The 26,827-nt window shown below is 36.3% G+C and overlaps 1 protein-coding gene across 1 annotated transcript in view; it reads left to right on the forward strand.

Moving 5' to 3' along the window:
• The window catches only part of RPGRIP1L (RPGRIP1 like), a 108,889-nt gene that overhangs the window by 6,541 nt on the left and 75,521 nt on the right, over nucleotides 1–26,827 (forward strand). Inside the window, exons 4-9 of the mRNA XM_055412759.2 lie at nucleotides 1,727–2,025; nucleotides 4,299–4,401; nucleotides 5,923–6,066; nucleotides 18,486–18,591; nucleotides 20,684–20,830; nucleotides 22,150–22,223. Of these exons, the coding sequence (XP_055268734.2) occupies nucleotides 1,727–2,025; nucleotides 4,299–4,401; nucleotides 5,923–6,066; nucleotides 18,486–18,591; nucleotides 20,684–20,830; nucleotides 22,150–22,223 (873 nt within the window). The remainder of the gene's footprint in view (nucleotides 1–1,726; nucleotides 2,026–4,298; nucleotides 4,402–5,922; nucleotides 6,067–18,485; nucleotides 18,592–20,683; nucleotides 20,831–22,149; nucleotides 22,224–26,827) is intronic.

The raw sequence follows: 26,827 nt of genomic DNA on the forward strand, positions 1-26,827 counted from the left end.
ATAGAAAATAATCAAATGAATATTGTTGCTATCACCGGACAAAGATAAGCAATCTTATCTTTCTTGGCGAAGCTTCCTTCAGTATCTTTGGAGGAATTGTAAGCCTCTACGGGTGTACTCCTCTTGCCTTAAAAACTGGAGTTGTTTACTTTTCCCAAGATGTTGACCACTTTTTCACATTAAATCTATGTCTTTCTTTTGAACGTAATCTCAATCTCTGTGTGAAAGTCTTTGTGTAACAGAAGATTCAGATATTTAGGTTGACATCTCTTTAAGCGGCCACCATCTCTCTATGGCAGCTGCCTTTGGTGGGGCTGAGGTTCCAAGAGGGCTGGGTAGCACGCATGGCTCTGTTAGGTTGCAATACCTGCCCAAACTTCCCAATGATATATCCTTCTCAGGATTAGGTGGAAAAGGAACTAATCCATTGATTATTTTACTAGGGTGTTTGTGGTACTCTCGGATCTTGGTTTTTATTATCCTATATCCCTTATAAAGCATGTTTAATGGATGTGCCTCAAGGGAAAGAGAAAACAATCTTAACTGATTATGTTATGCGTAGATCTCCCCCCATGCCACATGCTGTAGGCCGAGTAGCCAGAAGTGTAGATAGACATGTATTACTACCGCTTTTACAAAGCGCTCCGCTCAGGGCAACAAAAGGTTGTACTATGACATCCCAAAGCTATTAAGGGTTTTTTTTTTTATTTCACTTTTGTTCTCTTAAGTAAAAGCTTCTGTCCATAACCAGGCTAAAATAAAGCAAAACTCCATTTAAAGAAAAATGAAGTATGTTTTTATTTTCAATCTCCTGTCTGGGTCTTTATAAAAATAGATTCACTATAAACTAGAATCAGCTATTGAAGATGTGCGACCAATTTTGTAAAGTCTTGAACTTGTGTCTCTCATCAAAGCCACCTTTTCTTTCTTGTACTGCCAAGATTTTTCCATTCACTGTCAAGCATGTTTTCCGTACGTGTATATTACATCACCCCCATGTGCCCTTTCTGTCTTTTGTTCTGTCTAACCAGTTTTTATCAAAACTTAAAAGAATCAAAGGTATAAACTCCTGAGATGTCAAAAAGCACAGTGTATGTCTAAATTTAAAAGCAACATTGAAATAATACTTTTTTTGTGTCTAATTATTTTCCACCATTAAACAGTCATGTTGCTGTAGCACTGAGCAACATTTAATGGTGCATTTGGGTTTCTTTTTAATTTTTATTGGGCTTTTAATATGTATCTATGCATTCTAGCATTTTTATATTTGTAATATATCTTAATCTCAGAGAAACTGAAAACAATATATCACCTGCATAGTCTTAATACACTTTTGAAAAGTTTTAACTTACTGTGGCCTGCAGATATAACCCACCACATCCACAATCTGTAGCTACATTTAAGTGCATACAGCATTCCTACATAAGGTCATGCGTTAAAAATTGCATTTGAGGAACATATGGAGTAAATATGTGTCCTCTCTTTACTAACCTTAAATGATAAGCCTTAGGAAACTGTTATTTGTCAGTGCTATAAAGCAGATTGTTGCCCAGTGGTTTCAATTATCATCAAAGGATTCTTCACAGGCAGTAATAGTTACATCAAAACCTGAAATTTATTATTCAGGTTCTGCACTGAAGTCTTCACAGTGATTATGTTCCTTTCAACAGAATGCATTTTATGCTGACTTCTCACATTCCTTTTCATCTTTTTATTATTTCCCTAGAATGGCCACCAAGTTAATACGGCTAGTTAATGACAAGAAAAGATATGAACAGGTTGGTGGCGGCCCCAAGCGGTTGGGAAGAGATGTGGAAATGGAAGAAATGATTGAGCGGCTGCAAGAGAAAGTTCATGAGCTTGAAAGACAAAATGAAGTCCTCAAAAGCAGGCTAATTTCAACCAAGCAGCAACTTCAGATCCAGGGTCACAGGCACACTCCATACAGTTATGTGCAATCTCGTGTTAACACCGGGCGTAGAAGAGTGAATGAAAACGCAGGCTTACAGGAATGCCCCAGGAAAGGTAAAGTAAAGCTTACATTAAATCCTAAGTTTAATAGGTTGTTTTACACTCACATACATACATACACACACACACAGAGTTTAATTGTTTTTTGACTTTTTGATAAAATCACATTAACATGAAGGTCATTTTATATAAGAATCACTAGATCATGCTCAAATCTGTCTAGTAAAACATTGAACATAAGTATTCATCCTAACGGGTAAAAGAAACTCATATGAAATTAGTTTAGTTTTAGTTGGTTTTTATAGTCAGTTATGAAAATCGCATTGACTCAGGCAAATGGAGAAACCACTAGTTTGCTTATATGGTCACACTGTTGTTCTGAATGATCACACTTAAGTTCTTTGTCCAAAGGCCTTCCATAAATTGTACAGAATTGTTTAAATCTTTCTCATCATGGGAGGCAGCTTGACCGTGGAATGTGCACATAACTAGGGTTTTTAAAAGTTGGGTTCTTGGTGGCCTTGGACAAGTTTTCTGGAGATTCTGAACTTGAGTTTTCTTTACATGTAGAATGAAAGGATGTAAACAAGTGACCCTAAAAGTCTCTTCCAGCTCCAAAAAATCATCATTGGTCAATCACTTTCCTTATGTTGAAAATGAATCACCTAAAACCTACCCAGCTTACAAAGCTTTTCAGTTGCATATAGAAGACTCAGGACTATACACAGAACCTACGTATTTCTAATAAAAATTGCTCTCTCCACCCACAGACTTTATTTTTAATGAAGCAAAAAGTTAATAAATATTTCAATTTTTTTTCATTACAACTACCAGGGAAGGAAATAGAATGTTAGTTCTAATTCATCTTCGTTTGGAATATGCTTCACATAAAGACCAAACATTTTTAGGGAAATAAAAAATCATGTAAAACTTTCATTTCAATTCATCGAGGGAATAAAAAACACCATCTGAACAGAAAAAGAGAAAAATTTGTCCTATTTTTTTTTCTGCAAGCCAAAATGTTAACACTATCTGTTCCCTAGACAGGTTTCCTTTGAAGTCAATAAGGCCTCCATGCAGGCAAGAGGCAGCTGCAGGATGAAAGGGCTTGGCTACTCTGAGCTATGTGAGATTGGCAATAGGCTTTGAATATAATCAAAGTAATCATAATGAATTATAAATCAAAAATACATTTGACTGCTAGTTAACTTTTTACATCAAGAGAGCACTTGACTTCCCAGAGCCTCATTTTCCCCATCTGTAAAATGGAATGATAACACCAGATTAGAAGAAAGTTCAGGAGATGGTAGGTATACCATGATTTGTTTTACCTTTAAATAGTCATTTATCCTCTATGAACCTTAGTTTTGTCACCTGTGACTTGGGAAAGATGATCCCTATGGTCTATTTATCCTAAATAAAGACAATGCCCAAATATTAGATTAGCATGACAAGATATTAGTGCTATGAATTTCTATCTAAATTGTTTGATAGAAGTTTCTCCTTATAGAACGGCCACAGAACAGAAGAGACTTGAAAATGTTACTTATATAGACTAAAATTTTCTTTGTATTCACTTACTTTATTTACCAAAAGCTAATCATTTAATTATTGTATAAGTGTGAAGTAGCTTTTATAATTAAAAGAATGTCTCATTATTTTTAACAATGGATTAGTTTTATAAAAATTACATATAATTATTTTTATAAGCAAAATTGTATTCAGTGCAGCAACAAAATGTTTTGTTTGGAATCTTATTAATGATCTCAACTTACCTTTGTTGAAATATGGATTTTCTTATTAAGGTAAAATAAATCAAAATAGAGGAAACATTTTTACTATGTTCACAGTATCTATGAGTCACACAAATAAGGATAAGTTTCAGAATGTAAAGTCAAATGGTGTGAATGAGTAATTTAAAAATCAAAAAACCTTTATCAAAAATACTAAAAAATAAATCATGGTTTTGAAAACTTTTTCCTTCATACCTCAGTTTATATTGTAAAGACCTAAATTTAAAACTTTGGTTCTTTCAGAATTTACTTCCGAAGTTCTAAATCTAAGCTGAATAAAAGTATTTGTGGGTAATTTGGTTTACATAGTAGAATTTGTTAAATGAGCAGTACTTGGTGCTGTGCTTTATTTAATGCCAGCTGGTGGCTGAGATCTAACAGTTCCTTTGGCAATGTATGTCTAATTCTCTGTACTGTAGAGCCTGCATCTCTCAGTATGGAAGAGACTTGTTTATTACAGATTTCCTTACGATAGCAAATCAAGGGTCCTTCTTTTCTAACTTCACTTGTATGATCCTATTAATTTATTTTTAGGTATTAAATTCCAAGATACAGATGTAGCAGAAACTGTGCAACCCACGCCTACAAAATGTAGCAACAGTTTACTCAAAGAAGCCAGAGGAGAAATAAGAAATTTGTATGTATGCTTTTTGTGATATCTTTAGACCACTGTATTGATCGTGTCTCTTTTGATCCATCCCTCTCCTTTATTTTAAACAAAATTGGCTTATGTACAAAAAATTTCCTCCAGCTAGATCTGTGAGTCAAAAACAGGTATGCTTGCAGTACAGTGAGGAAAATTAATATCTTAACCAACTGCATCAATGGAAGCATATAGAGACAGAATAATTCTCTTTATTATAACTTCCCCCTCAAAGAAATGGCATAAAGCCCCATCATTTAGAATAGTATAAGCTTTAGAGGCAACATTTTCATTCTCAGAAGAATTACAGATAGTTTTTTTCTTTTTTTTTTTTGTTTTTGTTTTTAGATCATGAATTAATTAGCCTTTCTGTGGTTTAGAAAAAGAATTGGAGGGAGTGGCTTAAAAGTTTGCAACTATCAAATACATATGGATTTCAGATTTTGTTTCACTGTGATTCTACAGTACTTGATTCTTCATCATACTTTGGTTTCAAAAAAGTTACTTCTGCCCCATTTAGCTTACTTTTCTGTTAATGAAAGCCTCATGGTAATCTCAGTGTCTGTAAGTCTCACAAATAAAGATAAGAATCTACCTTATCTACAGTACAGGTCTTCACCTGGACCATCAAAAAGTCACAATTCTAAATAAGGAGAGAAAACAGGCAAAGAATATCATATTTTAGATAGCTGCTTAAGAATAATATGGGCTTAATTTTTTTCTTCTGAATATTTTAAATACCAATTACAGTAATGATTGCCTGTGAGGGAATAAAACTAAAAGACTAGCCCTACCTTGTACCTGTTAGCAGAAAAGCCGGGGTTCAGACCAGTGCTGAGGCTCAGTACACTGGGATGCTGCCAGACCTGGTAGAGAGAAAATATAAACCAAAGACCACTAAGTTACGTTTTGCAAATTTCTTGCCTTCTCTCTATAAAGTGTTATTTTGGGTGGTATAGGCAAGCGTGCATATAAAAGAACAAAGGTGCATGAATTATCTGAAGATGACCAGACCACAGAGTGTGTAGTAAGTAACCAAAAAATACTATGTTGAACTGAACTGCAGTCTAACCCATTGCCTCAGACATTATCTAATATAAAGCAGTACCTTGAATTCTTTCATTTTGTTGTTGTTTAGTTGCAAAGTCCTGTCAAACTCTTTGTGACTTGCTGGACTGTAGCCCACCAGCTTCCTCTGCACATGGGATTTCCCAGGCAAGAATACTGGAGTGGGTTGCCATTTTCTACTCCAGGGGATCTTTCCAACCCATGGATCGAACCCTCATCTCTTGCACTGGCAGGCAGATTCTTTACTGCTTAGCCACCAGGGAAGCCCTTGAATTCTTCCATATGTATTCCCAAGCCATCAGATTTAATCTGCTACTATTTCACTATGTTCAGAGACAGTTAAGCTAAAATTTTTAACTTTTGCTTGCCCTTTACTACGAAGCACTTTCTTTGTACTGATCTTAAATCCTGCAGATTTTGCCTCAAACTACAGATTCTTTATTTCAGAGAAAATGTTATTGAGTCACAGAGAGGCCAAATAGAAGAGTTAGAGCACTTGGCGGAGATCCTGAAAACTCAGTTGAGGAGAAAAGAAAACGAAATTGAGTTATCTCTTCTTCAGCTTCGAGAACAGCAGGCTACAGATCAAAGGTATGTTAAAACAGAAATAGCACTTTGATAAGGTCAAAATTAGTTTAAAATACTTTATCATGTGCCATAGAAGGATAAGTCTAATCTATTTAAAAAATCATGTTTTTACTTAGCATTCTTCATATAAGCCCGCTCCAGACCTACTGTTATCAACAGCTCAAGTCTAATGGCATTTTTCCCTAACCTACTCTGCCTCACCTTGTTTCCTTTGCTCATTTACCAAACCCGTAGGAAGCTCTGATACCATTTGATTGTACCTACCCAGAAAAATATGTATGACAAGGACTCAGCTGTTGGCATACCTTGTGAATAAGCCCAACCTTGTTCAAGTTTCTTTCCCACCCATAAAAGGTAGTAAATTCTGTAGTACAGTACCCATTTCCTCCATCCCATAAAGATGTTACCTCTCCTTACATTCAGAGTTCGCACTGAATTATGCTGATCTTTATGGTGACATTGGGGCTCTTCACTAGTCTCCCTGCTGCCCCTACATTTTTTTTTTTAACAAGTCTTATTTATTTATGGCTGCACTGGGTGTTTGTTGCTGCAGTGTGTGGGCTTCTCACTGCAGTGGCTTCTCTTGTTGTGGAGTACAGGCTCTAGGGTGTGTAGGCTTCAGTTGTTCAGCAAACGGACTTAGTTGCCTGTGGAATCTTCCCAGACCAGGGATCAAACCTGTGTCCCCTGCACTTGCAGGTGCATTCTTAACCACTGGACCACCAGGGAAGTCCTGCCTCTTCATTTTTGACGTTGGATAATATGTAGTGTTTTCTTTCCCATCCTCTCTTGTCATTTGTTGGTTTCTAATACCTCTTCTCTCATTTTTGTGCTTCCATGCTGTTCTTCCAGTAAGACTTTACCTTTTTACTGTATTCTGTCTTGAATTATTTTCTTCCTTCTGGCCCTTTTCTTTTTTGTTTGGAACAAGCATATCCAAAGGCAGAAAGAGTAATATATTGAAATCTCATGTACTCGTCATTCAACTTTAACAGTTATCTTGTTTCATCTTTCCTTCACCTTCATGTTCTGTAATTAATTAACCCCTATCATATATCATGTCATCATGCCTGTATATACTTTAGTATATTTGCTTTATCTGATAAGGAATTTTAAACGTAATCACCGTGCCATTATCACACCTAACAAAATTAGCAGCAATTCCTTGACACCATCTAATAACTATTTTATATTCCAACCTCTCTGAAGATGACTTCTTGCTGTTTGTTTGAATTAGAATCCAAATGAGGTCTACACATTGCATATGACTATTAGATCTTTTTTGTTTCTTTTATTTCTTTCTTTATGTTTTTTTAAAACCAGTCCTAGATTCTCTGTTTGGTTTTCCCCTTATCAAGTGATATCATGCTCATGTGACTAGGTTCTCAAAAAACCAAGCATGATTTTCCACTTTTTCATTTTGGAATAAGAGTTTAATTCTCTTTTCACAAACTAACCTCACATGGTAATATTTGAAAAAGTTAAAATACATAATAGATTTGTTTTTTAAAAAAATAAAGCAGATTCTTTATTTCAGAGATTTGAAAGATTAGTATTATCTCTACTAATTTCTGTTCCTAAAAGTTACATGTAAAATTAAATTATGTAATGAAATTGTATATGTTGACATTTCTATACCCTTCTAAGTGCAGAGCAAAAGAAAAATGAGTATTTTTGAGAATTATATTTGTATTCAGTTCAGTTCAGTCGCTCAGTCTTGTCCGACTCTCCGCGACCCCATGAATCACAGCACGCCAGGCCTCCCTGTCCATCACCAACTCCCAGAGTTCACTCAGACTCATGTCCACAGAGTCGGTGATGCCATCCAGCTATCTCATTCTCGGTGGTCCCCTTCTCCTCCCGCCCCCAACCTTTCCCAGCATCAGAGTCTTTTCCAGTGAGTCAACTCGTCGCATGAGGTGGCCAAAGTATTGCAGTTTCAGCTTTAGCATCAGGAACACCCAGTTTCAATGAACACCCAGGATCAATCTCCCTTAGAATGGACTGGTTGGATCTCCTTGCAGTACAAGGGACTCTCAAGAGTCTTCTCCAGCACCACAGTTCAAAAGCATCAATTCTTCGGCGATCAGCTTTCTTCACATTAGGGAATGTAATTTGAACCCTGGTCTTAAACCAGGGTTTTAAATACCTGGGAGTTACCCATTTTCCCCTAAGAATAAACTTCAGTTCAGTTCAGTTCAGTCGCTCAGTTGTGTCCGACTCTTTGCGACCCCATGAATCACAGCACGCCAGGCCTCCCTGTCCATCACCAACTCTCGGAGTTCACTCAAACTCATGTCCATCGAGTCGGTGATGCCATCCAGCCATCTCATTCTCTGTCGTCCCCGTCTCCTCCCACCCCCAGTCCCTCCCAGCATCAGAGTCTTTTCCAGTGAGTCAACTCGTTGCATGAGGTGGCCAAAGTATTGGAGTTTCAGCCTTCTTGGAAAACCAAGAAATGGTTCCTTGTGAAGAACAGAGCTGAAGACCCCAACACTGAATATGGTGATCTTAATGAATTGCCAACAGTCATATTTAAATGTTATCTGAATATAAAAACTGTGCATTAGTCCAAGCCCAAGCTTGGAGCCGTTCCTCAACAGCTGAATACAGGGTTATCAAACTACTTTCTCAGTTGCATGCCTGCTCAGTCGCTAAGTCATGTTTGCAACCCCATGGACTATAGCCCGCCGGGCTCCTCTATCCATGGAGTTCTCCAGGCAAGAATACTGGAGTGGATAGCCATTTCCTTCTCCAGGGGATCTTCCCAAACCACGGATCGAACCCATGTCTCCTGCATTGCAGGCGGGTTCTTTACCTCTGAGCCACCAGGAATCTCAATTTCTTTTATATTTCTTAAATTTCCAAAGGGTGAGATTGAACCTATGTTGGCCGTTCCTCCTTCCATAATGATATGATCATCTGAGAACTAGTGTTCAGTGTTAATTGAAAGGGTAATCCAAGAGCTCTTCGGTCCTAGGACTAGATAACAGCAGAACTGGAGTAACAGACAGGGCTGCATATTTTCCAGTATACGTGTTGTCAGCAGGAGACTTCAGCATATACACAGAGAAAAGCTTTCCTTACAAAGTAAGGCTTTCTTTAGGGGATTGTATTATTCACCCTGATTTTTTGTCACTTAATGTGAAGGATAGACTAAGTATTAGTTAGAGAAACTTTTGTTGCAGAGACCAAAGAAAGCAACCAACTTACACCCTACCTCACAGATTATATAAATTGAAAATTACTGGTTATTTGCTTAGAAGGAAGGATACCTATGGTGAATAACATATTGCTTCTTGAGATACAGTTGTTGAAAACTGAAGAAATGACTTCAAATAAGGGTCTTCAAGTCTTTTTTTTTCCTTATATGTTTACACATAGCTCAGAATTTTATGTGTAACAGAAATTTTTTTTGAGACTAATGGAAAACTGTTGAAAAATGTTGGGGAGAATATAAGACTTGGTATAATTTACTGTAGAGAAAAATCACAAAATGGAAAACATATTTAAACTTCTCTTTCACGGGTACATTATTTCAGATTTGAAATTCTAGAAGTCTGATCTGAATGTTGGACTCCTTGTTCTCAAACATGAACCTAAAGTAGTTGTAATCTTCAGAGTGTGGTGCCTGATATTTATGGCAAAGAGCCTTTTCATAGAATATTACAGAAACTCTTCGTAGTATGTGTTTAATAGACCAGTTTGGTTTGGCATCAGCTTGACATAAACTTTTGGTTATCCAAAGCCCTTAATTGCTTTGAAGTAAAAGCCCAGTACTGCTCTTTTTTATTAAAATCATGTTTTTTCCTGTTATTGTGGTCTATTTTGGAAGACTGAGTTGTGATTTTTGCATATGTTCTACATAATGCCTCATTAGCAAAAAATCTTGTATCATTTACAAGTAGCCTGAATGTCTGTGTTGTTTTGAACAAAAATCCATATTAAAATTTAAACAATATAAAAATGCACATTTTCTGCTTATTAAAAAGGCTGTCTTAAATTAAATGCAAAGCAGTAACCAGTGAACACATGTACATGAACATTAAAATCAGGATGATTTTACCTTTACTGACTTTTTCAACTCCCAAAATACTTACACTCTTACCAAATGTGTAACTAGTTTGTACTAAATGTTGTTTTTATTTTTTTAAGTAAATGTTAGGGTGTTTACCTTCTTAATTAAAAATCATGTAAGTGCCATAATGTCCCACTGGAAGAAATTTAACCCATAAATATTTCAGACACTCTGACTTGTCCTCTTCCCTTTGGTTGATGGCACACTGTCGGATCTTAAAAACACAGAGACCTTTTACAGCCATGCAGTATACAAAGCAGCTTGGCTTTCAGGGCTCCATCTTTCCAGCTGTGCACAGACGCAGATTACTTCCTGGCACTCAGAGGTCTTCCCAGCATTTCATTTTGAAAAATGGCAAACCTACAGCAAAGTTGCAAGAATTAGTACCTTGAACACACATACCTTTCACCCCTTGGCATGTTTGTGAATGACACAGCCTGTCCTGCATTCTGGCCACTCAGGCAGAGGCCTACTCCCCTCCTTCCCTCTGTCTTCTCTCTCTCTGAGAGTTAGGTGCATATATCATGTCACCCTCTCTACACTGCTAAGCACCTTCTATGAACAAGGACATCTTCCTACATAACCAGAGGACACCTATCACGCATTCAGGACATTTCACAGTGAATGATACAATAGCATTATCTTAAATACTCAGTCCATATTCAGATTTCCCCATTGTCCCATTAATGGCCTTGATAGCTATTTTGTTTTTAATTGCTGTTTTTCTTTTGTTTTTCTTTGTTTTAATCTCGTATGCAACCAAGTACCATGTATTGTAATTAATCGTCAGGACTTTTTAGGTTTCCCTCATTCTCGAGAGGTTCCCTAGTCTTCCAGGCTACTGATGATGGTTGTTTGCAGAGTGCCCCTCCATTTGGATTTGTCCAATTGCCCAGCCCCCTAATTTAGAGGGCACATCTGGCTCTCGGATGGAAGGGAAACTGGGGCTAGGGACAACCATGTTGACATCATTGATACAGAGAGGTGATCTGTCATCTTTAAAAAATATATCCAACAAGTTCCTACTGGTGTTTTGAGTACCTTAGAATTTGCCTAGTGAAAAGTTATCAAGCTCAAATACTTTGTCTTTTATCCCCATGTTTTTTATTATGACTGTTATCTAAGATTTTTTTGTGATAGCTGCTTGGCATGTTTCCCAGGCACTTTATTTAAACCACAGAAATTATCAAAATTAATAGTAACTAATGTATTAGAGTATACTTGATCGTGGAAGGAAAGCTAAAACTTAGGAACATCTCAGAGGAAGGAAACACAAGAGTGGGAAGAATTTATCTCTTAGACCTGACTCCCTCATGTAGAAACTCTGGCAGAATGCTTTACTTCTCTAAGCCTCAATTAGCTACCCTAGCTGTGAAATGAAGAGGCTGAAATGAGTAAGTGGTTCTCTGTCCTTTGAAACAACAGTTGCTTTTAACCCCAGGGACCTTGTGATTCGGAAAGATTTTTGCCTCTTAACTAAGCAGGATATGTTAATTTAATCAATTTGTTGGGGGTTTTTTAATCTAAAACTTGTATCGTGCTAATTGTGACATAGCCTATAATTTTGCACGGATTTGCTATAATTCTATCAAAAAGTAAAAACAATATAAAGCATTTAGTTCACTTGTACAACTCAATTGCCAGTATATCTACATTTCTCATTGGGCTTTTTGATATATTGAATATAATTCTCAAATTCTCATTACTGGTCAGAATCCACAAACTTGAACTTCAAAATGGCCCCTTAAGAAGATGAGCCAGGATTTGGGTTCTTCCTGTCCCCAACCAGTCTTTGGGAGTGCTCCCTCTATTTTCAGAAGAGTATCATTATGTCCATGTAGAAAGGCCTTTATAATGTCCCCATCCACTCCCTGTAGGTGTTTGAGAATAAGAAAATATTGAGTTCTTATTTATGTTTTGCCCCAATACCACAAGAAGGATACAATCCACAGGCAAATAAGCATACACATACAAACATTCTCCTTTATGCGTCTAAAATGAGGGAGCATTATTTTCATCTATGAACTAAAGTTGCAGTTTTGAGCAAAGCCATGACCTTTCAAATAGACTTTGCTCAGCTATTTTAGTGAAGCTTATTCCATTTAATTTTCTAGTAACCTCCTGTAATTCTATTCAGGAGTGATACTCTATTGTTACCTTTGTCTCCTGCCAATACAGGAGACAGTACAGTTCAGTTGCTCAGTCATGTCCAACACTTTGCAACCCCTTAAGACTGCAGCACACCAGTCGTTCCTGTCCATCACCAACTCCCGGAGCTTACTCAAACTCACATCCATCGTGTCGGTGATGCCATCCAACCATCTCATCCTCTGTTGTCCCCTTCTCCTGCCTTCAGTCTTTCCCAGCAGGGTCTTTTCCAATAACTCAGTTCTTTGCATCAGGTAGCCAAAGTATTGGAGCTTCAGCTTCCGTCCTTCTAATGAATATTCAGGACTGATTTCCTTTAGGATTGACTGCGTTGGTCTCCTTGCAGTCCAAGGAACTCTCAAGAGTCATCTCCAACACCACAGTTCCAAAGCATCAGTTCTTCAGCGTTCAGCTTTCTTTATGGTCCAACTCTCACATCCATACCTGACTACTGGAAAAACCATAGCTTTGACTAGACAGACCTTTGCCAGAGAAGTACTATCTGTGCTTTTTAATATGCTGTCTAGGTTTGTCATAGATTTTCTTCCAAGGAGTAAACATCTTTTAATTTCTTGGCTGTGATTTTGGAGCCCAAGAAAATAAAGTCTGTCACTGTTTTCAGTGTTTCCCCTTCTATTTGCCATGAAGTGATGGGATCAGATGCCATGATCTTAGTTTTTTGAATGTTGAGTTTTAAGCCAGCCTTTTCACTCTCCTCTTTCACTTTCATCAAGAGGCTCTTTAGTTCCTCTTCGCTTTCTGCCATAAGTGTGGTATCATCTGCATATCTGAGGTTATTGATGTTTCTCCCGGCAGACTTGACTCCAGCTTGTGCTTCATCCAGCCCAGCATTCCTCATGATGTACTCTGCATATAAGTTAAATAAGCAGGGTGACAATATACAGCCTTGATGTACTCCTTTCCCAATTTGGAACCAGTCCGTTGTTCCATGACTGGTATTAACTGTTGCTTGTTGACCTGCATACAGATTTCTCAGGAGGCAGGTTAGGTAGTCTGGTATTCCCATCTCTTGAAGAACTTTCCATAGTTTGAACCACACAGTCAAAGGCTTTAGCGTAGTCAATGAAACAGATTTTTTTTTTTTTTAATTCTCTTGCTTTTTCAGAGGATGTTGGCAATTTGGTCTCTGGCTCCTCTGCCTTTTCTAAATCCAGTTTGAAAATCTGGAAATTCTCAGTTCATGTACTGTTAAAGCCTCGCTTGGAGTTTTGAGCATTACTTTGCTAGCATGTGAGATGAGTACAATTGTACAGTAGTCTAAACATTCTTTGGCATTACCGTTCTTTGGGACTGGAATGAAAACTGACCTTTTCCAGTCCTGTGGCCACTGCTGAGTTTTCCAAATTCGCTGGCATATTGAGTGCAGCACTTTCACAGCATAATCTTTTAGGATTTGAAATAGCTCAGCTGGAATTCCATCACCTCCACTAGCTTTGTTCGTAATGACACATCCTTAACTTTGGACTCCAGGATGTCTGACTCTAGGTTAGTGATCACACCATTGTTGTTATCTGTGTCATGAAGATCTTTTTTGTATAGTTCTTCTGTGTATTCTTGCACCTCTTCTTAATATCTTCTGCTTCTGTTAGGTGCATACCGTTTCTGTCATTTATTGACAGGAGACAGACACAAGTTCACTCCCTGGGTCGGGAAGATCCCCTGGAGAAGAGCATGGCAACCCAGTCCAATATTCTTTCCTGGAGAATCCCATGGACAGAGAAGCCTGGCAAACTACAGTCAATGGGTCGCACAGAGTCCAACACAACTGAAATGACTTAGCACACATGTGTTTCCCTAATAAGAGCTAGGAATGACCTGTATGCTTAGAGACTGTCTGCCACTGTTAAAAAAAAAAAACTGTGGAGTTTTTTTAATTCTAAGATTGTTTTCAAGCTTATCCTCCAAATTAAGTCAGCTTAACACTATTATTCAAAAAAGAACCTCTTCCTTCTATCTCATAAATATCTTACCTAATAACTTTCCAGAATTTCATAGCCTACCTTTTGTATTGGAAAATCTTCCCTTCTAAATGGTGCTGCTGCTAAGTCACTTCAGTCGTGTCCAACTCTGTGTGACCCCATAGACGGAAGCCCACCAGGCTCCCCTGTTGGGGATTCTCCAGGCAAGAACACTGGAGTGGGTTGCCATTTTCTTCTCCAATGTGTGAAAGTGAAAAGTGAAAGTGAAGTCGCTCAGTCATGTCCGACCCATAGCGACCCCACGGACTGCAGCTCACCAGGCTCCTCCATCCATGGGATTTTCCAGGCAAGAGTACTGGAGTGGCTTGCCATTGCCTTCTCCGTCTAAATGGTGCTAAATGGTGCTAAAAATGGTATTATAACATATTTGCATCAAATAATCAAGAAACTTTTTTTTTAGCATTCATATTTCCTTACTGTAGCCAAGAAAGAAATGTTAACAGGTGTGAAGGCGGGAAGGAACTGTGTGCCTAGGAAGTGAAGTATTAGAAACTTTCACTGGAGCAAGTTTTGGCTTCTTAAGCTTTCGTATTAGACTATACATTACATAGCACCACTGAAAGTTTTTCCTTCTCCAGTATATTTGAGGTTTTAAGTTTCTGGATTTATTATGGCACCCAGTAGCAGAGCTGGAGTCAAGTGTTTTCAAGGCTTCCATTAGAAATTCCTCTTCCAGAGTTTATTGCTTGACTGTTTCAAATTATATGAGAGAAACTTGGCACATAGGTTTGAGAGCTGGATTACTTTTTTCAACATAAAATCTAATTTATTTTAGTTTGTTTTTAATCTTAGAGATGGGCCAACAGCTCTTCTCATAGTTTTAAAAGATTTGATCATAATTCTAAATAATATGTCTGCAAAAAAAGGAAAAGAAACCACATTTTCCAACTTAATTTTATATATATTTTTTTTTCAAAATCCCTGTTGAAAAATATGAGAAATTTATTTTTACAAGGCACCTAATTAGTGTGCTTGATATCCATTTGCAGATCACTTCACCATGTATAATGCAGCATGTATGAATTGGTGCATGACCGTCTGAGTTCATCTGAATGTGTTTGCTGTGCATTGTTCTTTCTGTTCAAATGTCATCATCCTGAAGACTCCGTGTTCCCATCAAGGCGCATAGAACAGGGCAGGAACATATTATGTGGCGGTCAGGTCACTTAAAATATTGTTCATAAAATCAGCCCTGTCTGTCTCTGCTCTTCAGAGGAAACCAACCTGAGGCCTTCCTCTGCACGCAGAGGTCTGGGGCCAGCCACTGAGCAAGGCCTCCAGCTCCCTCTTGCCTTCGAGCATCCTCACGTCCCTCGTCAGCTTTCCGTGACATCTCCTTCCCTCTGTCCTCTCTCACACACACCCACATTCTTTTACTGTGTTTCGTCTGTGTAAAACGTTGACTGGCAGATCTGAGATGGTTTTTCATTGTACACCTTTCTGAAGACCAGGCCACATTCATCACAGTGTTGCTTTTAACTTTCACGCACTTCATATCATCGACTCTTCACTCTCAGCTTAACAGCAAGTGATCTTTCCTTTTCACTGTCACCATCAGAAATACCCCCTCATAATGATAACCACTATCTGTCATGCTTAGTCACTCAGTTGTGCCCAGCTCTCTGCGACCCCATTGACTGCAGCCCGCCGGACTCCTCTGTCCGTGGAATTTTGCAGGCAAGGATACTAAATACTAAAGCGGGTTCAGTTCAGTTCAGTTCAGTTCAGTTCAGTCGCTCAGTCGTGTCTGACTCTCCGCGACCCCATGAATCACAGCACGCCAGGCCTCCCTGTCCATCACCAACTCCCGGAGTTCACTCAAACTCATGTCCACAGAGTCGGTGATGCCATCCAGCCATCTCATTCTCCATCGTCCCCTTCTCCTCCCGCCCCCAGCCTTTCCCAGCATCAGAGTCTTTTCCAGTGAGTCAACTCGTCGCATGAGGTGGCCAAAGTATTGCAGTTTCAGCTTTAGCATCAGTCCCTCCAATGAACATCCAGGATTGATCTCCTCTAGAATGGACTGGTTGGATCTCCTTGCAGTATAAGGGACTCTCAAGAGTCTTCTCCAACACCACAGTTCAAAAGCATCGATTCTTCGGCGGTCAGCCTTCTTCACAGTCCAACTCTCACATCCATTTCCTATTCCAGGGGATCTTCCAGACCCAGGGATCAAACCTGCATCTCTTGAGCCTCCCGCACTGGGAGGTGGGTTGTTTGACCTGGGAAGCCCCAGCCGTTATGTATAGAGCCCCTAAAACTTTAGAATAATTATTAAAGACTTCCAGGTGCTGTGTTGTTTCAGAATAGGTGTACTCTGTAATGAACTGAATTTTTATTTAAAGTGCCACCTCATTATCACTGTTTTCTAAATATTACTTTTGTTGTATCTGTGCCTACTCGTTGGGCACCCTTAGTATAAAACACCAAGTCACCTTTCTTGGCAGTACTGTGAAAAGTTTAAACTCCGAGGACTTTAGGAAATATTCAAGAAAGCATCTACCAGTTAGACCACTGAAAGTTTTTCTAAGATACTTACTGGCCTTTGTCTTACAAAGAAAATTCAAAATTAAAACCTGCTGTTTGTATGACCCTATGAGGCTGAATGGGTTGTTGGGGCTTAATTTTTTGTTAATGTCATCACATACTAGTTGTTATTTATACATATCTCATATATATTTAATCTTGAAAATATTAACATGCTTAAAAACAAGAAAAAAGATGAATTACAGCTGAAAATAGAAGTAGAGATTGAAATTATTTGAACAATGTTCTGTCCTTCTGTAACAGTAAATGTCACTCACTGTTGAACAGTCAAACCAACTAATTCTGGAGAAAACAGATAAGTTAATTTTGACTTTTAAATATGAAAAAATACGTATATTTTCTATCGACCTATGCAAAAAAATTTTCCCTTCATATTATTATTATTATTTTAGTAAGTAAAAATAATACTGAGGGAAATATTGGTGAGTGTACTGTTGAATGTGTGCTCGGAACCAGTAGATAACATGTTTTAGACACATAATTATTTTAACATTGTGTTAAGACTGTACCCTGGGCAAGATCCAGGTTCTTGGACTTGTTTATCTTCTGTGTGAGGACAACTAACTGTCCGATGCCAAAATACAATGAACTTTCAAATATCAAAGAGGAAAATTAAGTATTTCAAGTCCTCAGCTGGTTTACAGATGTGTGAGCTTTGTAGTCCATTTTCTGGTTCCAGTAGGGCGTTGTGACAATTTTTCCAATATGTGTATACTAGATAAGTTTTGGAAGTAAAATTACTTACTTTAAATACTGAAATATTTTCTGAACTTAAGATTTTTGTGTTTATTTTTCTTAGAAAATAAAGTCTAAAACTAAGCCTCACAATTTTTAGAATAGTTTTGAATGTAAAACATATTAAATTAAGGAACCTTCTTTCTCTGTCAGGAAAATAAATGCCTTTTGAAAACAGGTATTCATTTAGATCTATGATTAACCTTTAACAAGATCTTCCTGTTAAATTCTACGTTTGCTTTAATCTCAGTAGGAAAAATACAAACTAGTATTGCAGCATATAGAGTTTCTATATACCCTGTGGACGTTAAATGATCTCTTACAGCTACAGGCACATCTGCAACGTATTTAAATGCCAGCTTTGGGCATTATTAGTATAAAATGCTAAGTCACTTTTTTTTTTGAAATATTTTGAAAAGTCTGAACTCCAGGAGGAAACTCCAATAAATGATAATCTTATGATACCATTTGTTTCGAGGGAGTTTTGGAAAGATGAGTAGCTGTATGGCATATTTTTCATTTAGAGGAAAATAATATGATAGTCCTCCTTAAAATAAGCCTGAAGTTTGGTGGTGGAATGATGACTGGCTAAAGACCGATGTCCTTTTGCACATCTTTCAGGACGCTGTAAAATGATACTATGTAGAAGTGACAAAATCAAATATGGGACTCCCTTCAAACTCTGAGAGTCTGTGTATATATGAAAGTTCAAGAGATTATTGGTTGGTTTTAAACAGTAAGTCTATCCTGAGTGTATAATCAACTAGAAACCTCAATGACTGATAAGCATGTGTGTAAATTTTTTTCTGTGTCACAGTCAATGAAAAATTATTGTCTCACCACAGATTTCTTTTTTCCTTTTGTCTTGCATTTTTAATTCTGTCTCTGTTGTTTTCTTAAATACATCATTGAAGGTCAAACATTCGGGACAACGTAGAAATGATTAAGCTTCATAAGCAACTAGTGGAGAAAAGCAATGCCCTTTCAGTAATGGAAGGAAAATTTATTCAGCTTCAAGAGGTACTGTGATAAATTATTTTAGTAGGGTGATACATAGATACAGAGGTTCAAAAATAGTGTTCAGACTTTTTTTAAAGTAGAATGGTCATAATGCTAAAAAGTAATTTTTAAAGATTGCTCTTTTTATTCTCAAGTGTGTATTATTTCCCTTCTGATATGGTTAGTTATTTATAACTTAATTAACTAAAGAAATAACTGCTTGGACTTTTTATGAATACCTGTGTCATCTTGAAATAATAAACACATTTATCGTAAATCATCTCATGTCAAGAAAATTTATTCTTCACTCCTTTTATCTGAAATCATATGGGCATATAGCAATGAAGGTTTAGATGTATTTGTATATATCTTCAGTTCCACGCATTTATGAAGTATCTAAGATAGATCAGTGCTTCAGTTCAGTTCAGTTCAGTTCATTTCAGTCGCTCAGTCGTGTCCGACTCTCCGCGACCCCATGAATCAGTGCTTAGAATAGGTTAATAACCAAGTATAGTTAAATCTATTTTGATATGTGGTATTTTGGTTTTTACTACTATTTACTATTCAGAAAATATGTGAATGCCCATCACGTCTCCTGTCAGTGTATTTGTTTTAAATCCTCACCATTCAGGTTGACAGTGCGTGGCACTCTTGTCCCCATGGTTGTTTTCACAAGGACTGTGGCCCCACAGGAATGTGCCATCAGAGCATTCCTGTTTATTGGCACTGCATAATTAATATAGTTTCTGGAATTAATGAACTCCAAAGCATTCCAGATGAGCAGAATTCATATTAAGCAATGCTTTCTTTGAAGTACTGAAACAAGGAAAGCAGTAAATTGATGCAAAGCATAGGGTCATCTGAAGCCTAAATTCACTGTTGAATTAGATAAATATTTTCAACCATACTCTGGATAGTGTTTTCCATCCTGCAGTAACCTCTTTAAATGTCAAGTAATATGTTGCCTTCCATATAAATATGAGCGTGTATGAAAGAGTAATTAAGAGAGTGGGATTGATAGTGCTATCAGTAGACAGATGGAAGAAGGAGGTTTAAAATACAGGTAGTTGAAAGCCATCTCTAAAGGAGGACTTAAGAAAGGAGTTAAAGAGTGATTCTGCATTCATTTATCATTTTGACTGTTTTGATTTCCATTTCACAGTGACTCCAGGTATTTGTAGGTATTTGTTTAATACCATGAGTAGCAAGTGTCTTTGATAACACAGATACCTCTTTTGGAATTGACATTGGGTAGAGATTTGAGAGGTTCAGACCAACAGCTTCACTGAGGTAGCCCAAAGAAAGCTAGTTAAAGATAGTGTTCTATAATAATACCAAGATTAACAAAAATTAGACTCAAGGATCTCAATATCCATATTTCTTTTAAAAAACTGAAGAACTTCGGTAGAACTTTAATGATTTAAATTAGCAGAGGAGGCATGACGTGTTATGGTCATATAGACTCTATGAAAAGACTTCAGTGTAGTCACCTTTTTTATTTCTAAAAGAAGTATGTGGCATTTAAGTATATAAAACTGAATTTAAAACATTCATAAGTAGATCAATTTTTGAAATTAAGAGTTCAGTATCTATTTTACAAAATTGAAATTCATAATTGTATTAAAATTAGAAGCTAACCTTCCAAAGCTATTTATCTGGTGTGGCAACAAATCTTTTCAGTTTGAGTATCTGTGATCAGAATTTATCTTTAACCCATGCAGCAGCATTTTTTAGACAGCATTTCCAACAGCTGCACCTACAGTGAAATGAAAAAAAAATTATCTGCTAAAATTAATTTACTCACTTGTCACTATCAACAAGTCAAAAAGTAGGGAAAAATAAAATAAAGGACAAAAACAGACTGGATTATGTGACTCTGTGCTAAAATATTTTCTTTCTCATGAAACCCTTTGGTCAAGACTACCCTGTATGGAGACATTATACATTGTATAGTAGCACATTAATAACAGTAGTACATATACAGTGTTGGTACGATAAAGAATAAACTGTGTAACGTGAACTTCTGGAGTAAATTCATTTTTTGCAATGGTAATCATTCATTCAAAGCAGAATCCAAAAATAGTTTTGAAAGGATTTTCTTTTTGTTTTTTAGAAGCAAAAAACTCTCCGGATCAGCCATGATGCCTTGATGGCAAATGGAGACGAGCTAAATCTGCAACTTAAAGAACAACGTTTAAAATGCTGCAGTCTTGAGAAACAGTTACGTTCCATGACATTTTCTGAAGGAAGAATAGAAGAGGTAAGCTCCTAAAATATTTAGCCATTCGTTGCATTAAAACTTGTCTGTAACTGTTTTGAAAAAGTAAAATAGAGACATTTTAAATATTATATTGACTTCAGAATCCTAAACTACATCCATGGCACTTTGAGCACACCCAGAAATATGTGCATGGCAAATCGGTATACTTAACAATATTTACAAATGTGCTGAGATCCACTGTGTGTCTAAAGAATTAAGGATCCTTTAGGAAAGGAAAACCATGGCTTTTTTTTTAACCATGACATTTTTAAACGGATGCCAGATTACCTGAGGCACTTAACTTTCTCAGTCTTAACAGCTTATTAGTCATTTGAGATGTCAGAACAATTATAGAAATATATCTGTCTCTAAGGAGGAGAATGTTCTGCCGTACAATGTCAGCAATTTTGAGAAATTATTTTTTTTCTAAGAGGTTGTTTGAAAACTCATCTTCCTATTCATGTTGCTTCTCATGTTTCCCAGCTAGCACAATCTTTCTGTAGTCTGTTAACCTTGTCCTTAAAGAGAATGGAAATGAAATAAGATGCCTACTTTCTCTTGTCATCTTGGAAGAATCTTTTACAGTGTCTCATACTGGCATCAAAAGAGAATTTTGAGAAGGGAATGAATTTTAAGAGTACTGTGATCCATGGGAAAAGGTTGTAACAACAAAATATACTGGTGAATTAAACTGAAATACTAGAAATAAATTCAGAAAGCTACGTTTTAGTCATCAATATATAATTATTGGCCTGTGTTTATTTCTAGAAATATTATTCATTTATACATTGGGATAAAGCAAGATATACAGTTTAATTTGTTCAGTCATGATGTACTACTGTTTCTTTGTAAATTCCAGGTAACATGAGAAATTGTGTATTAAGAGTAAATAGTGATTGACACAATTTTTTTGAACCACAAACCAAAAGAAAGCTTAATCCTTTAATTTTGGGAGGGGGGAATTGGAAATTTATACAAAATGAATATAATGATGGAATCCATCGGGGAGGAAAGTGAAAAAATACTGTTTCCCCAAACCTAATAGCAAGCTTTTAACACATCCTTTATTGAGTTTTGGCACATGTTGCCATAAAGCAGTGCATACGTTCTTAGTAAATTAAAACAGAAATATTAATTTAATGTTTACTTAACAACTTGGAAAAACTGATGCTAAATTAGATACAGACAATATATGTGGCCTAGTTTATGGCTGCAATGTAGAAATCAAGACTGAAACATGTTTGTATCCTCATATGTTGTTTTCTTTTTATCCCTAGGTAGTTTTATATACTTAGTGTGTAATTTTCTTTTCATTTCAGCTGCAGGATAGAATTAGTGATTTAGAAAAGGAGCGGGAACTTTTAAAGGAAAACTATGATAAACTTTATAACAGGTAAATCATGATTCCATGTGTTCTCTCCTTCTCTTGTTTGAGATCTTTTCTATCAAAACACTGAATGTAGGAAAACCTAATATTGATGAAAGAATTAGCCACAGCTGATTGCAAGAAATCTATACATGTAACAAAAGAAAAACAAGCTTTTTTTAAGGGATTGGTAATAAGTTCTTTAACCTGAGCAGCAGTCTGTTACTAAGAAAACATATCACTTTGTTGTCAGTAACAACTGCTATCGTTTCTTGAACACAGACTGCAAGTTTGCAGGCACGGTAATAAATACTCTGCTTATGCATTGTTATAAACTCCTCACAACAACTTGGAAATGTAGGTATTATTAATGCCCACTTTGGAGAAATCGAAAATAAAATAGAATTAAGTAAATTTACCTGAGTTCTTAAAGCTATGAAGTAATAGAGATCGTATTTGAACCTCTCTTGGTCTCTCCAAGCCCTTGTTTGGTCTGCTGGGCTACCCAGCCTATTAGCTGAGCCTGATTCCATTGATGAGAAGCAAAGGTGTTAGTTTTTTCTGGTTCTTAAAAAGAGAAACACAGCATCTTTATCCTAAGATGTATTTTAAAGAGCTGCTTTCCTTTTTTTTTTTAAATCTGCTTCATAATTATGGTATTTTAAAAATTAATCCTTTCTAGTAATGTTAGAAACAAAATTCTACTCCACAACTCTGTTTAATTAAGTGATACACACGTGTGTGTACTTATGAGTCTTTTCAGTGTATGATACTGATAAGTGATAAATACAGATTTACATGTAAGTAAATTTTATATATATTGACATATATATTTATGTTAGAGCTGATATTCAACAGTTGCTTCTAATTGGTCACATTCTGAAACATCAGAAAATAGCTACCTGATCTACAGATATAGCTTTAACTTTTTAACTGGGTTTTGTTTGATATGTTTTGTAAGCTAAATTTACATCTTACAAATTAAACAAGTAGTAAGGAGAGGCTTTTATTTTGGTTTACTTTGAGAAGATACCTAAATTAATGTTACGCGTCATTGTGGAGCATCACCTATGTTGCTTATCCTAGTGTTGATTGTCTTTGCACGGTGGCTTGTTATATTAAAGGTTACCAGTAGCAGGTCCAAACATCAAAGTAACATCTTGGGCTCTCTAGCAAGGACAGACTGGCTAAAAATCTTTATGTGGAATTTACCTTGGACCCCCTTCCAGATCATGTGGCCCTAATGCTTTGTTCTGGTCCCACTCTCATCAGCCCTGATTAATCTTATGTAAAGCATTTATTATCCTATTTTATCTGTCTCTATAGAATAATGCATAGATTTCTATTGATATATGCCTGTTTAGTAGTTGTATGTTTGAAATCTTAAAATTTCATTGTATAGATCACACAATCACCATATTATATGGCAGAGAAAATAATGTTATCCCCATATCTTATAAATGAGGGAATTAAGACTCAAGAAAAATTAAGAAACCTGTACAGAGTCAGTTTCAGCATTGCTGAAACCCCAGTACAAGACTAGAATCCATTTTTTCTGAATCTGAAACTTGATTTTTTTTCCCCCTATGTCTATCTCTCTGATTTTAATTGCAATGGAAAATATATGTGCAAAAGGGAAACATTCATGGAATAATAGAACTCTCATACATTTTGAAATTTTTATTAATTTATAAATATTTATCTTAACATCTTATAATTTCAAGTAATTTATCATGGTCTTAATACATGAATGTAAGTGCCATTTGGTCATTACTTTTACATTTTCTACTCCCCTTCAATGTGAGAATTTACTGAATATACTTTCTTGTGATAAAAAACATTAAACTTTGTTGGGAATAATGCATAAATGAAGTTTTAAGAAAGGCATGTTTTTCTCAGGGTTTATCATCATGAAATTTATCCTTCCATATTAGAAGGTAATCTAAGAGTATAAATCCGACTTTGAAGGGTTTTATTTTAGTGTTTTGTGCTTGAGCAACCTTTTTTTCCCTGTCACATTAAAAACAGACTTCATTATGCTGCTTACACTTGAATTTTGTGTGAAGTGTGTAGAAGTAAATGGGTATAATGAGTGTCAAAACATTTGTGTCAAAAAAAAATGTCACTTAGGGACACAATCCAGCAAGCACACATGATAGTAAATAGGACTATAAAATTCTCTAATACAGTTTTTTAAATATATAATGTGTTTTCAGAAGCATAGTTGAAAAAAACTCTACAAAAATCAACATCCTCCCCAGGATTCTTTACAGCTCTTGGATTTCATGGCAGTGTTATTCATCATTGCCAATAAGTAAGGCTCATCACAAACTACATATATTCCCTGTTTGGTTAGTCATAGTGATAGCATGTTTTTAAGAGGAGAGCATTTGTTTGTTATTCAGAATTGGCCAGTTTTCAGTAGAAAAATGTGATGTGCAGATTGCATTCTCATCTTCCTTTTCAAATGGTATTTTGAATGTGTTTATTACTTGACATATGACATATTAGAGGATCATCTGGTAAGATAAAATCTTCATTCTAGTATTTGGTATGAGCCATTTTTAATATGTTATAACATTTTTGATACTTTGCCAAGCAATGAGTATAACTTTAAGAAATGTTCATTAAAAATATTTAGAATAAAATTTTTTGCAATTAAATCTTTCCATTTGGTCAGAGAGAAAAGCTATACTATAATATAGTGAAGCTGTGTCCCATTTTTGAAGTTAGTGTATAGTTTTAGGGTAATGCAGCTGATGAATGCAACAGTCCCTCAACTATAATGTATATCAGTAACCTGAAAACTGAAATGGAGGTTTCACCCACCCTATGAAACCTCTCCACCTGCCCTTGTCCCTCGCCCCCAACACCATTCAATTCAGATTCAGCCAATTGGAGTTTTGAATCCAGAGACTCTCTTAAAGGTGATTTTAAGGTATTAACTCCTGAGAGACACTAATCCAATGCATATTTAAAAGAAGAGTTGGTCCAGTTTCTAAAGATGATATTAACCATTTTAAGAATTGAATGATTCAAGTTTTTACAACGTGATAGTCATCTAATATCCAATGTTTAAGGGCACACTGCTGACCATCTGTGTTCTATTTCTATAAATCAAACACCTGACCCCCTATAATCTTCTAAGAAACATGGAAGCTCATATGATCCTAAATGAGCACTTTGTGCTTCCCAGAAATCAAACTGGGTACATTGGGGCAATCATTTTTCCTTTAGTAAGTGAAATATCCCCATGTTAATATGCATTTAATTTCCGCTAGGCCTAACTAAGGTACCTATGGATTTCCTTATAGAGGATTAGAGCTTATTCTTCCCTATCTCTCACATTAGGATGCCCTTGAACGTTGGAATAAAAGGAATTCCTTCTGTAAGAAAAAAGACTTTAGGGTAGAGATGAATTCTTCAGCTCTTTTTTTTTTTTTAATCTTACCATGTTGTTGATCAAGGGTGTGTACTTACAGTATGCTGACCCATGACTGCCAGTGGACATGCTAGTGACCACAGGAACCAATGGGCATTCCACTGCAGATGGATACTTTATCACTCCAGCAACATAATGTAACAACGAAATGTGCACAGAGACCAGCTATGATCCCTTCCTCAGTTGTCACTGTAGGCAATGTACAAAAACATTTTCATGAATAAAGGGTTTTCAAAGACTGTTCACATATGCAGATTTAATCATGTACACAGCCTCTACAAAGAAAATGGAGCCAGATGTGGTTTACCATTTATAGTTACACAGATGGCTCCAAGCATAGAGGAATACAGTAAATTCAAAAGGAATTCCTCATGAAACTCCAGTGGAATGTAATCCTAAATTTAGAGGGAAGATAGCAGTGGACTAAATTCAGAGTGACTTATGCTGATTTACACTAGTATTTTGTGGGTTTGGAAAAACCAGGCTGCTAAATTGTTCTTAATTTAAACACATACAGCTTCTGATGTTTCTGCCAGATTAACTGTTGGTGATCTTTTTGCTGGTACTAATGCTATTGGAACACTACTGTTTCTAATTTTTAGCGGCTGATATAATGTATGGTTGTGCCTATTTCATCATGCTAATTTTTTTTCCGGGTAGTACATGTTTTTAATAATATAAAACACACACACGCATACACACATATACACTCACATATATGCATATATGTGCATGTGTTTGGTATACATAATTTGACCAGACATGGAAATGTATTTGTTCTGTATAAAAAAATGAAAATGTAAAGGGATATTCTTTACTTCAGTATTTAAAGTACATATTTGGATTTCATTTAAACCTAGGTAACTCTACCTTTGATAAAATTAACATAAAACATTGATATATCAGATCCATGTATTTTTTTAAGGTTCCATATGTGAAATGAGAACACTGATAGAAGAAACAGATGTCATATTTAGAGAAACTTCTAGAATTCCATTTATTTTTAAGGTCATGTTATTTTAAATACAGTAAAAACATTCAAACTGTAAAATAAATACACAGTTTTTTGTTCTTTTGAAAGATATGCCTCCCAGAAAAGTATCTCTTTTGGAATAAAACCTCAGACTAGCTGGGGGCAACATTTACAGCAATTTTCAGTAACAAGTTTCAGCAATTTTCAGTAACAAGT

This window comes from Moschus berezovskii, chromosome 22, assembly GCF_049115385.1.
Source record: "Moschus berezovskii isolate FMDL1 chromosome 22, NW_MosBer_1.0, whole genome shotgun sequence".
In the NCBI taxonomy this organism is placed as follows: domain Eukaryota; kingdom Metazoa; phylum Chordata; class Mammalia; order Artiodactyla; family Moschidae; genus Moschus; species Moschus berezovskii.